At 45.2% G+C, this 16,728-nt stretch overlaps 1 protein-coding gene across 8 annotated transcripts in view; it reads left to right on the forward strand.

Moving 5' to 3' along the window:
• SLC15A2 (solute carrier family 15 member 2) overlaps positions 1 to 11,343 on the forward strand; it is a 61,689-nt gene extending 50,346 nt beyond the window's left edge. For 6 of the 8 annotated variants that reach the window (XM_077181646.1, XM_077181647.1, XM_054636495.2 and 3 more), the window contains one exon: positions 232 to 11,343. In XM_077181646.1, the coding sequence (XP_077037761.1) occupies positions 232 to 408 (177 nt within the window). In that variant the 3' untranslated portion in view covers positions 409 to 11,343. The remainder of the gene's footprint in view (positions 1 to 231) is intronic. The other 2 variants (XR_013183093.1, XR_013183094.1) reach the window with 1 other exon arrangement.
• The last annotated feature ends 5,385 nt before the right edge of the window (positions 11,344 to 16,728 follow it).

The following is a 16,728-nucleotide window of genomic DNA, read 5'->3' on the forward strand; positions in this document are numbered from 1 at the left end:
GGAACCAACTCAATCTGTTTTGTTTCAAGAGGTATCACATATTTGTAATCACATTATTTGTACAAGCATTTACCAGAAAAGCAGGATGAGAAAGTTTCTATCTTGTGAGCCATTTTGGAAACTAAGAAATAATTTTCATCCAGCTCTTTAAAAAGCACTTGAAAGTGCAGAGATATCCTCCGGACTGAGAGTCTGGGGTCTCCTGACCTGCTGTTCTTTTTTCTTTCCTAGTGGGCTGAATTTGTCTTGTTCACTGTTCTCCTCTTTGCTGTGTGCATTATTTTCTCCATCATGGGATATTTCTATGTCAGTGTGGATCCAGAGGACCTAGAAGAAAAGGAAGAGAAGAGAGAGACCTCAAGCAGAGGAAACATGATTGGTCTTGTTACTCAGAAAACAAAGCTCTAACAAATCATGGGTTGGGATTTCTGTTTTTAAACTCAGTTATGAGAAGGTGAAAGAAGGGTGGGGACAGAGTTATTTTATTTTAGAGCATTGCAGTCTTTGTTACTCAAAATGTAACCACCTTATAAATGGGACCAAATGGCCCTATATAAAAACAATGGGGGTCCTGAAATCAGAACAAAACTCCCTGGGAAAGCTCCTCAGGTATTAAAAGCCCTTATTAGTAATTACAGTGTAATTTAAAACCTGCCCATCTTTTTAAGCATGGAATGCTTTCCTATGATTTTGCCTTAAACATATATTTAGGGCAGCAGGTAGGAAGGGTGGAAGGAATGCCATATGACACAAAAATCTGGAAATGTTATGAAAGAAGAAAGGAAAAACTAGTATAGGAATTAGGGAAGAATAGATGTTAGTGACTGAAGGATTTTTAATGCTATCATCAAGGACTGTAAGGGTTACACACAATCCCAAAGGATTTCATCATGTAACTCTCCTTATGAGTATTTCATCCCATTATTGCATGTTATGAATGGTTCTGATTTATGATTTTCACCTTCAGGCTCAGAAGTAATAACAGGGAATTAAATTCTGCAGGCTAAAATATTCCCAAAACACTGCTGACGAAGACAAGCATGCTGCCACCTCTCCCATTTTTCCCCTAGAAGTTTTTAACAACTGATGGTGTTCTTTGATTAGACATGATTAGAGAATTGCTTTATGCTTTCTTATTTCAGAATTCCAGACAGTTATTTGCCATCTTCCTATACATTAAGCCTTTATTGAGCATTTCCTTTTACAGCACCTGTCACTGCAAGTTAGGATATAGCTGATTTCTTATCTCATGCCTCAGTTATTCCCCACTGGGAGACAAGTTGCAGTAGTTTCTATAAAATTCCAGGCATCCTGCAGTGAGTTATTTACAAGGATGCACTTTATCATTTTTTCAGTCTGCAAGAGGAGACCATGGCATATGAGATTTTTCTTTTTCCTACTTGTTTGTCTGTCTCTACCAGACTTTGGATATAGCAATTTTATTGGAATTGTGATATAATTGTCTGATTTTCCTCAATTGCGTGAAGCTGTGATTTCATGTTCTGCATAGGAGTAATCCAACCACTGCTGATCTAGTAAAACTCCTGAGAGAGTCCCTGCCTTCCTCTGTCACTTCAAGGCCACAGTTGTAACAGGTCTGGCCTAATTTAAAACAAGGTTGTCAATAGGATCTTCAGGTTCACAGAGAATAGGTTTTAAATTATGCTTTCCTCTTCCATCTTGGCATTGGCCATAGGTGGTTGCTGATACTTTGATTCAGGAGATAAATAATACATGTTTAATTTAATTCCTGTTCAGGACAGTGCTAGGAAATACACTTAGTTTGACACCACCTCAGCTCCTTTGATGTGCTGCCACTGTGTGTGTGTATCTTCTTGAGTAACACTAACAAAACACAGCTTTTTGGTTTTAACTCACAGCCTAAGATTGCTCCCTCTGCTTCCCGTCCTAAGTGGGCATGGTCTTTCACCACTTGTTCTGCATGAGCTCCTGCCTGCTGTGAAGTAGCATCTGGGGTTGTGCCAGAGGGGGCCCATGGTCTCATCAGATAAATGAGAAGAGGCTGCAGATGTGCACGCAGGAACACTCGGGGTGGTTCAGTCCATGCAGAAACATTTATTAAGCTGTGGTGGCTGGATCCAGGCAGCTGAACCCTGCAACTCCATGGAGAATGAAGGGCATTGAAAGCCACCAATTAGGTCATCCAACCTGCTTCTCAGAAGCCAAGTGAGGATTATTCCCCTCTGTTCTTTCTGGTATTGTTCTCCTGCTGTGATTCTTTGTGTGGGTTCTTTCTCGTCCAAGCATTGTTGTTTTCCTAATCCCATTTTATGACACACTGTGAATCGGCTCAGAGGCTGCTGAATCACTCTGCTGTGATGCTGTTTGACTGGCTTCCAATTTGAAGCACTAAGAGAAAGCATTTCTTCCTCCACCCACTGCAAACAAAACAAAAATCCCCAAACTAAAGGAATGGACAGGCTCCAGTAACACTGAACAAACACAATTTAGAATTATTGGAGCATTTAATTTTTTATAAGCCTTGAATTTAAAAGTATGTTGGGGTTCGAGGGCATATGTGGTGTAGAGACAAATTAAAATTATTGAAGCACTTTCCTTGGGAAGCATTGGTAAGCAGTTCAAAGTTGCAGGAGGGAAAGCAAGGTCTCCAGATCTCTAAGACTACATATGCTTGAGAACCTCTTGATTTTTTTTTTTTTTTTGTTTTATTTCCTTATTGGCGACACTACCAGAAGCTGTCACAGACTCTGAGCTTAATTTAAAGGAATCGTTCCAAACTCATAAAAGATACATTTAGGATGTCATCTGTATCTGCTTTTTAGACTCCTGATGCCAAATTGCCCCTTTCCAAACATCTCCGCGTTCCAAACTGTCACCATAATGCTGGGGGAAGGAAAAATTGCAATTCACAGTTGGGAAGATATGAACAGGAAGGCAATGCTATAAATAAAGTGCTAACATGAGGCCGGGGGCTGCTCCTGCAGCCCCTCCCAGGAATTGCTGGGGGGACTGTGAGGCTCTGTTCACATTTCTCTCAGAGATGAACTGGTTACTTCTTCCTACCTGCTCATCATCACCTATTGGAAGTTTTTCCCTTCTCTGATCTGCCTGCTTGGTTGCTGGTATGATCCTTCCCCACTGCTTCAGCTGCTGTTGTAGCTTTGTTAAATTGGACCCATTTATTTGGAATGCACCAGCAGTTTGGAGGGATTTCCACTGGCATGCTCACAACCAGCCAGGAGCAGGCTGGGGGCTCTAACAATGAGCTGCCCCTTCTGTAGTGAGAGAAGGTGGAAAAATAGAACATTCAGCCTAGCACTTCTCCAGTTTTAGAGCCACAACTCCATCCTTGGAGGCCTTGCATCACTTTCAAATGGACTCAAGACTGGATCAAAGGTTTGGGACTTGGTTCCATAGAGTAATGAGGTCTCTGGGTTTTTCCTCCATATTATCACCTCAGAGATGGGGCCATGCTCAGCTCTTCATACCCTATTTTAGAAAAATATTCTTTATTCCTTACAATTCTTTGGTTTAGGATCACAGGGAGGATCCAAAGTAGTGATAGCATATGTAAAGTTGAATGAACCTCTATAGAGAAATAGCAAACTGCTACCTGTCCAGCTTCACCTGTCACTGCAGATGCTCAGCTGCTGGTGAAGCTTTCCCTGGCACAGATTAGGGAAAGCTCACTCCAACTGACCTACAGGATTTATCCTCTCCAGCTGAGGGACAGGGAAGAGGTGGTGGAGACCTGTAGATGTGTTGCTGCACAAACTTTAATGGAGATTGCAGGGGTTTGGCTTTGCTCTGCAAGTATGTGTGTTTATCTGTTTCTCTGAAAGGTGCTTTCTGAGGAAGAATTTTGTGCAGAAAATTCATTTGCACTGGCTCTTGCAAATTTTCCCCTTAGCAGGTTGTAAGTGTGACCAGTGTTATTTCCAGTTTTGCATGAGATAAGCATAAAAATGAGATTTCAAACTCAGCAAAATAACATTGCTGTCAGTTCCTTAAATTTACCTTTTTCTGAGGAAGTCAAATGCCTTTAGGTAGCAAGTTCTCTGTGCAGCTCAAAGGGCTTGCATCTCTCCTTTCTTCCATCTTCCTTTCACCACAATCCCAGAATTCCAGAAGATGAGCCCCAGGAGGGCTGCATGGGACAGACTTGAATGCAGCTGGTGTGTGCTTCACCACTCTCTGGGAAGCAGGAGCCTGGCCAGGTCAGGAGCTGGTTCCTCTCTGGATACTCAAATGGGGCCTGGCAAAGTAGACTGAGGCAGGGCTGGCCCTGGTGGAAGTTGTGGTTTACTGAGCAGTCAAATAGATGTGATTTTTATTGGGAAAGGGAAATGTAAACGAGTTAAAGAAAAAGTTTTCACTTTACTTGGCTTTGGCCTGAGGCAAGGAAGCTGCAGACTGATGGGCAGGGAGGAAACAAAGGGCTGTTTGATCAAGGTCTTCCCAAATCCTCAATGAACAGCTGAAGTTACATTGAATTAATTGCAGAGAACATGAGAAGAGAGAAGAGGAAATCTCAGATGATTAAAAAGTGGATGAATTCAGAAGAGCACCCTCCTAGCTGGTGGTGAAGGGCCATTGTTGGAGATGGTCACCCATGGTTTGAAAATGGGTTTGGCATTCCAGAGTACTGCAAAAACCAGCATGAAGACCAGCACTGGTGGGTCTGCACTGAGCAGAGAGAGGAGCAGGTGGTTTTACCCTGGCAATGTCCCCACCATCCCTGGGAGCCACCACCTTGGCTTAGCCATGGGAACAGAGCAAGCAGCTGAATGTTATTACAGATGTGATTAGCACAGGAGGGAGAGCTACAATTAGGGGTGGTTAACAAGTTTTAGCCAGGGTCATATAAAGAAGGATAATCTCTTTTTTCCTCTGCATTGAATTTCTTTTCTGAGCTACAAGAACCACTTTCTAGCACAAGCTGCTTAAACCTGGGAGAGCAGCACCATGGCAAATACCACATGCTGAATTTTGGATGGTCCCAGACTCTGCATTTCATTATCACTACATTTGTTATTGTGATACAATTCTAAAGCAGCATTTAAGAGATGCGTCTGGTCCCAGATGTTGACAGATCTGGCCAGGGTTTTCCATGTTGATAGCTGGATTCACTAGCTGTTGATAGCTAGTCTTTCATGTTCATGTGTGTGATAAACCTCTCATGTACTGGTAAATGTGGGGCCTTTAGAATTCTCCAGCAATTTAGAAAAAAAGCCCCGAAGTTCCACATGAAGCTGGATAAACATGAACTGTGGCATCGCTTCCTTGAGGGAGCTTCCCATGTGCTTTGTAAAGCAGGGACCCTCGTTCATCTCCTCCAAAGTGCTCCCCAGAGTGACAAAAATGGGGGACACAAACATTTTGCCTTGAGAAGGGCTCGTGTTGCCTAATGGAAAATTGCATGAAAGAAAATAATTGCTTTGCTTAAAATCCCCCCTTCCTCACCATCTCAGGTGGATAACAAGGAGGGAAACAGTTTCTTATTAAGCTTTGTATCAAGGAGCTACTGCATCTTCTCAGTCTTTCATGCTGTGTTTTGCCAGCAGATCAGCATTAACCTGGCCCAAGCACCTGTAGATCAGAAGACTGTCAGGATGCAGAGCAGCCACACAGCAGGCTCCCACAGTCTGCTGATCAGCTCTGATCTCTTCGTTTTTAATGAATAGTTGTAGCAGTTATCCTGCAGGGCTCAGTCAGTCAGAATTGCTCTAAATTTAGGCCACAACTAAGGACCTGAGAGAACTGTAATCAACAAGATAAATAGCTAAAGTCTCAAAAACCTGCTAAAACACTAACTTAGTGCTTAATTAAAATTCTAATGTGCTTACAGAAAGTAAAAATGTAAACCTGAATTTAGCAATTCAGTCAGAGCAATGGGGAGCTGTAGCTGGAATCCACCAATGTGACAACTGGCAACCAAGATGAAGATACACAAATCAAGCAAACATTTCTCTTTGGATTATTTTTTGTCATCGCATACGTTGTACAGTCTGCTTGGCCTGTCCTGATGGATCTAGCCATGTGTGTAAGGAAAAGAAGCTGAACTAACTCACCATGTACCCTTTCCAAGCTGCAGCTTGGTTCTCCTCTTGCTGCAGACTCCCAGGTTAGCTCCAAATGACTCCCTTTGCTAGCAGTCAGCCCCCTCAGTCCCACATGCTGATCTTCCCTCCCCACAAGTCACTTCTCCCTGATGACTTTGCCAGCCCTCAGCAGCTTGCTTGTTCCTCACTCATGCAGCCTCCTGGCTGGCAGCACCATTGTGTTTGTTTGGAGCTGTCCTGGACAATGCTGCCCACTTTCCTGCATCCAGAAAAGCTGCTGACCCACAGGAGAACTGTGTCTGGGCAGAGACCACGCCAAGCCAAATGTCTGGGTGGTAACAGTATCTGCCCTGGCTGCTTTGCCTCTGGCTTTTTGTCACGGCTTTGTATGCCCTGACACATCTTCTGCAAGCAAATCAGTTCAGAGCACTGACAGGGGTTGTCCAGCATCTCCCTCCCACCTGTCCTGTGCCTGGTTAGCTGCCCATAGTCAGCCCTTGTGTTGTGCCAAGTCAAGCCACAGGGACTTTTGGACTGACACACTGCTGTCACCAGCCCTGGAGCATCCATTGGTGCTGCCTGTGGCCCCAGCCTGTTTACACATCATTTATGGCCCTGCCCTGCCAGCCAGTTTCAGAGTCTCTTGCACAGAAGTGAGAGAAAGCCACACAGGCTGTGTCCATCTCAGCAGTGGTGTGTGGTCAGTGGGCTGCCTTTGCAATCACAGACCTGCCATCAGCATGGAAACAGCAGCTGGTAGAAAGGGGCAGCTCCTCTGTCACCAGTGCCAGCTGGTGTCAGTGGGGCTGGCTCTGTGGCCATTCCAGGCTTGGCCTGACATAAGTCAGTGTCAGTGTTTTTTGCTGAGAGCCCTGTCCCATCCCTGTGTATTACCATGTGCTGCCAGGCTTCAGCTTCTGAATCTTGTGGCTGAGGAGCAGCAAGCTGCATCCTGGCAGGGCACTTTCTGCTCCTTCTTGGTCTACTTGTCCATCCCCAGTGACCAGGTCTTGGGTAATAACTGGCATCTCCCAGACCTTGCTGTGTTTGTGCACCACTCACAAATTAAGTTTCTTCAAATGGAAGTGAATTTCCTTGAAGCTCTGACTCTACCCAAGTCTTGGAGCTGCTGGGAGCCTTTGTTCAGGCTCTTTCTCTGTTTAACCTGTGCATCAAAACACTTTCCAAGCAGCTTCATGCTGTCCTCACCAAAGAAAGAAACCTCTCAAAGGTGCTGTACCAATATGGATTTTTCCTGCCCAAGTTAGAGGTGTAACAGGCCAGCAGGAACCACCAGGCACCAGGAGCTGCTGTCTTTCAAAAAGACAAAGTGCTGTCAGTCACAGTGGCTCCCCTCATGTGAGGCCATGCAGTCCAGCTCCTGCTGTGCCCTGAGCTCCACGGATGCTCCAATGCCTCTCTGGGGGCTGCAGCTCCCGGGTCCAGCACTGGCCAGCCCAGTGTGTGTCAGTCATGGGCTGTCAGCGCCAGCTTTGCTTCCTGACACTTTATACAGCCCAAAATCTGCAGAGCAAAGAGAAGACAGTTCCCTCTTTCCATAGAGGGTATTTAATTTGTGTGTTCCCGCTCCTTTCTCAGCACAGCCAGTGTCATCAGTGCCCTGTTGTTTCAGGGATGGCCAAGGAGCTGTGCAGTCCCCCCATCTCATCACTTGGAATAAGGGAAGGTTTGGGCTTTCCCACTCTCCCCACCCACAAGCACCTTCCTGGAAGCTCTCCTCAGATTCAGGTCCTCCACCTCTCCAAAGAGCACTCATGAGACCAAGGATTTGACATGTTTTTAACCAGTCAGTCCTTTTGTGGGGATTAGCCAGCCTGGGTAATGTTTGCATTTTACCCTTTTCTGTCTGCTGGTTGTGGATTTACTTTTGGTGCTAATATCACTGTTTTTCTTTACATTTTCTCCCCAAAGGTTGTCCTAGACCACCTGCATTCACTGTATAAAATAAATAAATGGCCTTGGCTGTTTTCAGGTAGATGTTTTATCCATTTTCCACCAAAACTTTGATAGTGCCATGAAGAATCCATCTGTACTAATGGTGCCAGCACAGTCCTTTACATCCCTACTGGAGGATTTCTTTGTTTCTCCCTTGCACCATCTTTTTGTATTTGCTGCTTGTAACCAAAGGGCTTTGTGCTCCATTTCTCACAGCCCACATCACTTCTCGCTTCTGTAATGCAGGCTCTGAGTTCCCTCTTCCATTTGAGCTGAAAACTATTAAAGGCTATTGAGAGCTTCAGAACCAGCTGAGTTTTATCTAGTAAAGTCCTTTTTTTTTTTTTTTTTTAAATTTTTTTTTTCCCCAGTGTGTTCACATCCATCACTTACAGCTCAGGAGTGAAACACTGTTCCAGTCTTCTCCTGTCAGCTCTCTCAGGAGAAGGCTGGGCTTTTAGCTTTTCTATTAAACCCTTATCTGTGATACCTTTGGTCCTAATGTTCATTGTTAGCATCCCTTGAAGCCAGGGATTTTAGTTCCTTTCTTTGGGTTTTTGCTTCAGTCTGCTCAGCATTTTTTAGCTGGTGTCACTGTATTGCACCTCCTGGGGTCCACTGACCTGTTGGGCTGAAAATGAGCAGAGAAGTCATCCCAGTGGTTTTAAAAGATGGTCAACTCTGAAAGATTTGAGCTTCTTTTGAGCTTAGGGAAGAGCAGGCACTTTTTTGTGTAAAGGTGTGTTTTACATGCCTACTGCATCCTGCTCTGTCTGGGAGGGGATGCTGCCAGGTCAGAGCAGCTCCACCTCCACAGCACTTTGTGCCTGCTTTTCTCTGGCTCTCCATTTCCTAGCTTAGATTTTCCTCCTCTTGGCCTCTCCTTGGTGGGTGTCTCACAGCTGTGATATTCACTCAGAGGTAGATATTGCCTCCAGCAATTTATTTTACCAGTCTCATGTTGTTGCTTGTGGTGACACCAATCACGGGATTTATTTTGCCTTTTCAGTCTCCACTGTTTTTCCAGGTTTCTGCTGTGATTTCTCTTGATTCAGACTGTCAAGCTCTTGCCAATTTTGTCTTCCTCCTCATGGTTTCCCATTATCAATGCTGTACTTGGAGTCCAAGTGCCCTTCATGCCCCAAATCTGCAAGATAAGTAAACTTAGAAAATCATTAGGGCGGACTTTGGCTGCTGGTGTCTCCATCAAAGCCTGGGATTAAATGAAGTCCCTTTGATAAGCCGAGCTGATGGGCCCATTTGGAGCGCACATGTGGTATTAGGAGCCTCGTGGGACTTATGATTAAAAGACACAAGAGAACACAATTATTTAGAGAGCTACCAGGAGATTGCTGTAGCTCACTAGTCACTTCTTTATCAGAACAAAAGGAGAGTCCAATTCTCCAGGGCGACAGGCAGCTCCCGGGAAGTGTCTGTGAGTCTCTAATTGCTGTGGGAGGCGGGGCTGCCGCTTTGATGTGTGCTGCAACTCTGGGAGGCTGCTGGGGAGAAAGCCACTCCAACCATTTCTGTCCCCAAGGCACTTGGTCCAGGACTGAAACCTTCCACACAGGTGGCTTCTTTATCTCTTTTTTTGGTTGCTTGGGTAGTTTTGTGTTTTGGGGTTTTTTTCCACCATAAACTGCAGTTGCTTGTGCAGCAAGATAGAGCTCAGCTGGGCTTCTTTGCTGTGATCACATCCTGACTGGCACAGGGAGCTCGGTGCAACCAGGGCTGACTCCCTGCATCAAATCTTCAAGGCTGGGCTGGATCCTGACCCAACAGGAAAAGTCATGTTAGCTTAGGCTCTGCAGCAAGCCCTGGAGATGAGAAATGTCTGACTGGACACAAATACAATTCTGCCTGTTCTTTTTTTTTTTTTTTTTTCCCTCAGGGTCAGGCTATTGAGTCAGGGCTGGATGGCATATGTAATTGTAGCAAGGCTATTTTTCTCCCTTTTTTTTTTTTAAAGGAACATTCATGCTGCATTTTAATTACAACATTTAGAACATGTCCAAATAGCTTGAGCTCAAATTGATCTTGTTTTTCAGCCAGGAAGCTTGTTTTTCATCTATTATTATAATAAATGTGCTATTGATAATAGTTTAGGTGCAATACAGCAAAGCTTTGTGTTATGCATCAGCTCTGGAGGCTCAAAATTTTCTTATTATCCATTACTGACATGACAGTTTACAAATATTTAACAAACAAATTACCAGGTTTTCCTTGTTCCCACTTAGTTTGCAGTCTCAGTCCTTTTGACAGCTGAATTCAGGATTAATGATGATCTTGTTTAAGACAATTGTTTGCTAGCAAACAGGTTTATTCTCTAAACCTACAACTACAGTAGGAGAACTAACACTGACACTTTGAATTAAATCTCATCCTCAAAACAAATTTTTTAGCTTTATTCCATCCAGTTCTCCAAAGAAGAAATTGGATTTGCCTGGTAAGGTGCTTAGACCTGTTAATAATTTTTTAGTTTATATAGTCATTTTATATATAGACACTTAACATGAAAGGCTGGCAAAAGGAGTATTTTTTCTCTGCCAGCTCTGAGCTTGCTGGGTCAGTCAGGCTGTAAATGTTTTAAAATCCTTTCTGAGCATAAGCAGGGGAGCAAAGAGACCACCTTGACCCTTCATGGAAAAAAAAGAACCAGCAGGAGAAGCTGGATTTGAGTCTAAACCACTGGGAAACATTGAGCCCAGGTCCTGGGAGTGGTAAAACACATCCACACTTTGCAGCAGCTTCTTCTCTACCTGCTCCAGGTCTGAGCACGGGGTGAAGGGCATGGAAAGGGCTGATGGCCAACATCTGCTTGGGAAGGTTCCTTCTGCTGTAGATGGCTGCAGGTGAAGCAAGGAAGGTCCTACAGCCCCTGGGAAAGCCTGATGCATCCCCAGGGGAATCAGGGGCATCTTCTGGGAGAAAGCACAGCACTGGAATAGAGACTGAAAGAATGTGTGAAGCATCCCCTTCAGAGCACGTCCTGGGCACTGGGCCATCCCTGCCCCGTGGCTTCTGATCCTGGGCTTTGCGTGCACAATACAGGAATTCACGGGTGTGTGGGCCTGGCTTTGGAGATGAGAAGTGAATTTGTTCTCAAGAAAAATCACTCTTTGTTGGCAGAAAATCTGTCAATTGGGCTCCCCAAGGGCATAGTGTTTGAAAATCACCGATGATTAAAAGATAACACATTTGAGGGTTAGTTTTGTTTTATGTTGTTTTGGGGTTTTTTGTTTGGTTGTTGTTTGGTTGGTTTGTTCTTGTGGAAGGTGTTTGTTTTTTGCCTTTTGGGTATGACAAACTGAATGTCATACATAAATTTCTCTACAACTGACCTGGCCACATATTTTTTTTTGTTTTAACGCAAGAAAAACTGAGACTTTCCTTAAAAGAGGAGGCCTCCCACCTGAGCTCTGAAGTATCAAATGTCACACTAGCAGGAATAACTAAAGTTGGCAAGCGTCAGTGTAGTTTATCACATCAATCTTAAACAAAGATAAACCAAATCAAATCAGACTTGAAACAGAATAAAAACATGCCTGGCTTGAAATAATGTGTTAATAGAGGGTATTTCTTATTATCTTTTATTTGGTAAGCAATAAAACCACAGACTCACAGTGCATACAGTTGTTTGCAAGGCAAGCCTTCATTTCTGACTTCCCATGGAACCAGTTTGGCCAGCATGGAGAAGCAGGGACAGGGACAGGGGCACAGCTGAGGATGTCAGCATCTCTGCCCATGTGTTTTCAACCCTGGAATAATCTCATAATATGGACATCTTAGCTCGGTATTTAAGCCTTCATCTCACTTCTTTTTAAGGCTTACTTGACACTTTTGCAGTTGATTGATACAGCATCAATCACAGTAATGTGCCAGCTATGATGTTCCTGTTAATAACTCCTGAGGAGATGGGTGGCTCAAGGCCCTGGGCTGAGCACAGGCATTTTCCTTGCAGATGCCAGGGAGGATTCACTGACAACAGCAACTTGCAAAATGTGTGGGGCAGCAGCAAGAAAGTGCCCATCCTTCCAGCCCCAAGCACCTCCCAGTTTGGGAACATGCCTGTCACTGGGGTTACATCTGCAGCTTTTTTCTGCCCAGGGGTAAAGACTTTGAGGAAAGTTTGGGAAGTGCAGCTACCAGCTGGACCCACCAAGGGTAAACTGGCTCCAATTGCCTGCTTTTCTTATGCCAATTGCCATGTGTTACAAATCAAGCCACTCACAAGGAACCAAGCTATTAAGCTGCTTTCTCATAATCATTAATTATAAAGATAGCATCACTCGTGTTTGTAAAGTATGAACTATCCTGTGATAGCTGATTTACTTTTTTTTCAGTTCAGTGAATTGTGATGGTGAGGCTGCAAACAGTGTTGGCAAGTGATTCCCACAAGGATCTTCAGGTCTGAGCTGGTGAAACCCCCCTGTTCATGACACAAAGTCAGCACAGTGACCTTGCAGGTACAGATTTATGCTTCCCCCATCCTCCTGGCCACCCTGCACAGTCTCTGGGAAAATCTCAACCCTGCAGAAGAAGGTCAGGTTCTGACCTTTGATTTGATACTCTGACAGCCAATTTAAGGAGAAGCTTTCAGGCCAAAAGGATATCACCCTAAAGACTTTCTCTGACATGCTGAGCACCCCAAAACTTTACTGGGATCCATCACTGTAGGTACTGATTTCTCCTTTGCTTTGCCATCCCTTATGTGTTTAGGTTCAGAGTGGCAGCACAGCGAGAGGGACTCTTAAACCCTTCCCCAGGGCAAAGGCAAAGTTCTGGGGAGACCCCATGTTTCTTCAGCCCTCTCCCAAATCATCCTGCTGGTGTTCAGCCTTCCTTACACACTTCTGCCATTTCCTGCTGCTGGGTAGGGCAGCCAAATGGGTCAGAATAGGAAAAGCCCTTCAAAGCTATTGATGCCACCAGAGCCAATTGCTGCCCAAGTTAGTCATGATCTGAAGACTGAGCTTCCAGAAGGATTTGCCACCACAGCACGTGGGACAGTCCTGCACAGTTTTGAGCCATTGCTGCTCTCTGGACAGATGTGTGCCAGCTGCTCAGTCTGCTCAGGCTGCGCAGGAGTGATCGGATCACTGATCGATGCTCCGCTGCCATCTGGATCTGGGGAAGAAGTGACAAATCTTCCTCCCTCATAACAGCCATACCTTCCATGAGATTTTGATGAATGAGATCTTTATTGGCTGCTGGGCTAATTAAATAGAAGTTGCATCAGCTTCTAGCTGACAGGCTTTAATTGCTCCTGAGCAGATTTTGAGAGGACCAGATGAATACAAAAATAAGAGGAAGGACTGTGGATTGGATCCAAGGATGTCTCTGACTGCATTGTGCTTCAGCTGAAAGTTTGTTCCTCCTTTCCCTGAGGAACTGGGAGGGGACAGGGGGCTCCTGTGCTGCAAGAGTGCTGTCAGAAAAGCAAAAATTAACACAGATAACAAAAAGCAGAAAATAGTATCCTGGTTTTAGGTAAGAATTTCTAAAGTCTTACCTTTGCCCAGTCTCCAGCTTTGGCCTTGAGCAGCTGGTACCCATCCACTCTGTGCTCCTGTTCCCATTTGTCACACAGGACTAACAACACCTGCTGAGCGCTAAACTGCCTGGGATGCTCTCACACAATATGTAATCCTGAGACTGTTTTTCTCTTCTTTCCCCCGCCCCCCTCCTGTTTCTTTGAAGTCCAAACACTGAAAAGGGTGTGTCAGGCATCCATCAGCCCCAGTAGCCAGGCCCAGCCCTGTGCATTTCTGCTGAGAGTTTAGGAGTAGGATGCTCCCTTCCATCAACAAGGACTTTGAGCCTGGCCCTTCTTTGGCACAGGTCCTTTGAAGACAGGAGATGCTGTGTGTGTCCCACAGTGTGTGCTGGCTGCCAGCAAGGGCTGCACTGCCCTCTCAGCCCCTTGCTGCCTTTTCCCCAGGGTAGGGGGCTGATTTGCATCACTCCTCCAGGCTTCTGTCTAAACCTCCAACTGGGTATGTTCATGGCTCAACAGGAGAGCCACTGACAGAAAAAGTTTGTGGGTACCCAAGGTTCAGGTTGGTACAGGACAGAGACAGATCTGGTTCAGATCAGTAGATTAAAAAGCTAACTGAAATTAATGACCAAGCCCTCAGTGACTTCAGTGGTGTCATGTTTTCCCCAATGGACTCTGCAGTCTATATCTGGGCACATCCAGTTTAAGAGGCTTGTTCCATGTTTAATTTATGGCATGATGGATGAGTTCTTAGCATACAATGCACTTAATTCTATTTTGGGCTGATTTATGGTGTGTTGTGAACTGCACGTGAAGTTTTTAATTCAGTAGGTGGTGACTCTGACCCAGTCTATGGAGTGTGACAGAAGAGATGATAAAAGATGATGCATCAACTTCAGTGTGAAGTGCATCAAATTTATCACATGGCACATTGGTTTCAGTGCATGACACCCCAGCAATGGCAGTGCCAGGACAGTTCAGTGGGATACTTTGACTACATCACCAGTGGTCCCCCACATCCACCACCTCCTCAGAAGAAAATGGCCCTTGCTCTTTGTCTTTCTTTTGATCTTGCAGGTCTTGAACAAAATCATAAAGATGGCCCATTAGGTGCTGGTCAAAATATTTATCTTCAATTTAATACATGCACCAGGTAAAGGCTTTTGATATCCCACATAATTTCAGGTCTCAGGAAGATGCTGCTGTTCTGGGGAACCTCAGCACCAACCAGCAAACTGGCTTAATTTTAAGTTAATTTTATGACTCAGTATCTTTGCTTTTGGCTCAACATCTGGCTGACACACACTGCTGAGTGGGAATTTGGAGTTTGAGTCCTCTCTGGGAGACTGGGCTCTTCAACATCTGCAATTTTTGACAAATGTTTAAAAAACCCTCTGGAGAAAACCCCTTCTCCCTCGCTCCTCCCTGGGGATGCTTTTGGGTTAAGACTTCCTGGCTGAAATAATCCCACGTCTTGATCAGGAGTCCCTAATGGCATTCACACATCAGTTGCTTGGGACTTGGTGCACACAGTCTGGAGAGCCCAGGGTGTGCTGAGCACTGAGGGGCTCCCAGTACCCCCAGCTCCTTCCCCATCCTCACACTCCGTTACACCAGCACCACTGAATCCAGCTGGGACTGCAGAGCATGGCAAATCATTGAGGCAGCCAGGAAAGACATGAGAGGGCTGATGAGAGGATTTGGTGACAAGCTGAGCAAGAAGTAATTACTTTTCTTCTTCTCTCCTCCTTTTGCTGCCACAGTCTCTGTGGCAGTGAGGATAAATGCAGTGTATTAGCTGCAGTGAGTGGCAGATTCACTGGTCTGCAATTTCTAATATTGTCCTCCCCAAAACCCCACTGGAGGGCATTATGAAGTTAGCTAAATAAAGGGGAATAAAATTATGAGAGGGTCACTGTGGAAAAGTGTTTGGAAACCCTCAGAAGAGAGGTTGTTTTCTTCTCTCCAACTGTCTTGTTGAGCTCTGAGGGAGGGTTAGTGCTCATACACCAGATATTAAATTCAATCCAGTGAGAAGGAGCAGATGTTGATGTGCCAAGCCTGTCTGCCACCACGTCTAATGCATAAGGATGGCTGAAAAATCTTCCATCAAAATGTTTTGATTTTTCTTGAAGCAAAAATAAACTTCTGCTGGAAAAAAACAACAACGAACCTTCAGGGCAGAAAACTTCTGGCTGAGAAAACTTTGTCTTCAGACTGTTGATAAAGGGTTGCTGCTGTCAGAGGGGATAAAGAGGAGGATGTTTTTCATCAGTCATGTTAATCTGATCTATCTCTGCATGCAGGCTTGTGCAGACAGATAAAATAAACCAGATACTGATACGCTGATGAGCCAAACTATCAGTTTCCAAGGGACTTTGAGCTGTCTGGATGGAGAAGCAGGGGATGGATTTGCTTTGAACTTAGTCCCTGGTGAAGCGTGTTAAGCACTGGGAAAGGCACTCAGGCTAATGTGCATCTGGTCTGCCTGCAGGGAGCTGTTTGCAGGCTTGGCCTGTGCTCTGTGCTCCCAACACCTCTATAGCAAACAGGTTGTGCTGCTCCGGCTGCTCACAGCCCAGTCCCTGCAGGAAGGGGAAGCTTTAAGCCTGGTCTTCACTCTCCAAAAGGGTTAAAATCCCCCCCAAATGTATAGTATAAATGGTTTAAGGAGTACAAGGGAGGGGAAATGCTAAAAATAACTCCTTTCAATAGCAAAAATGCTCATGAATCTGAACTCCTATTTCAGCACCACCTTGCAAACAGCTTTGTTCATGACCAGGGTAAGAATCACTGGGTTTAGGAGGTTGCTGTGCCTGCTCCTCTGTCCCCCAGGGACCCCCCCTGAGGGGATGCTGGTGCCCCACTTAACCCTGGCTGGGGAGAGCAGACAGGCTCAGGGATGCTCCACTGCTGCCATCCACAGAGAATCTCACTGTCTGGGCCTGAGTGGAGCTGGCACCACGAGAAAGGCAGCAAGGAGCATCCCAGCTGAACAGCATGGATCCTGCTCCTGCATCCCAGCCCACTGAGCCCCTGGCACACACACTCCTGCAGGACCGTGGAGGAGCCTCCCATGTTTGAGCTGTGGAGAGAATTTATTTCTTCATTTATTTGCTTTGCATGGGAGACAAGGCTGCTGGTTTATAATGTGGAATAATCATTTTAACTGACTGAAATCAGTCCTACAAATCAGTTGCCCTGTCCATAGCATTAACCAGACCCAGG

The sequence above is a fragment of the Agelaius phoeniceus genome, chromosome 7 (assembly GCF_051311805.1).
Source record: "Agelaius phoeniceus isolate bAgePho1 chromosome 7, bAgePho1.hap1, whole genome shotgun sequence".
NCBI classification, from domain to species: Eukaryota; Metazoa; Chordata; class Aves; order Passeriformes; family Icteridae; genus Agelaius; species Agelaius phoeniceus.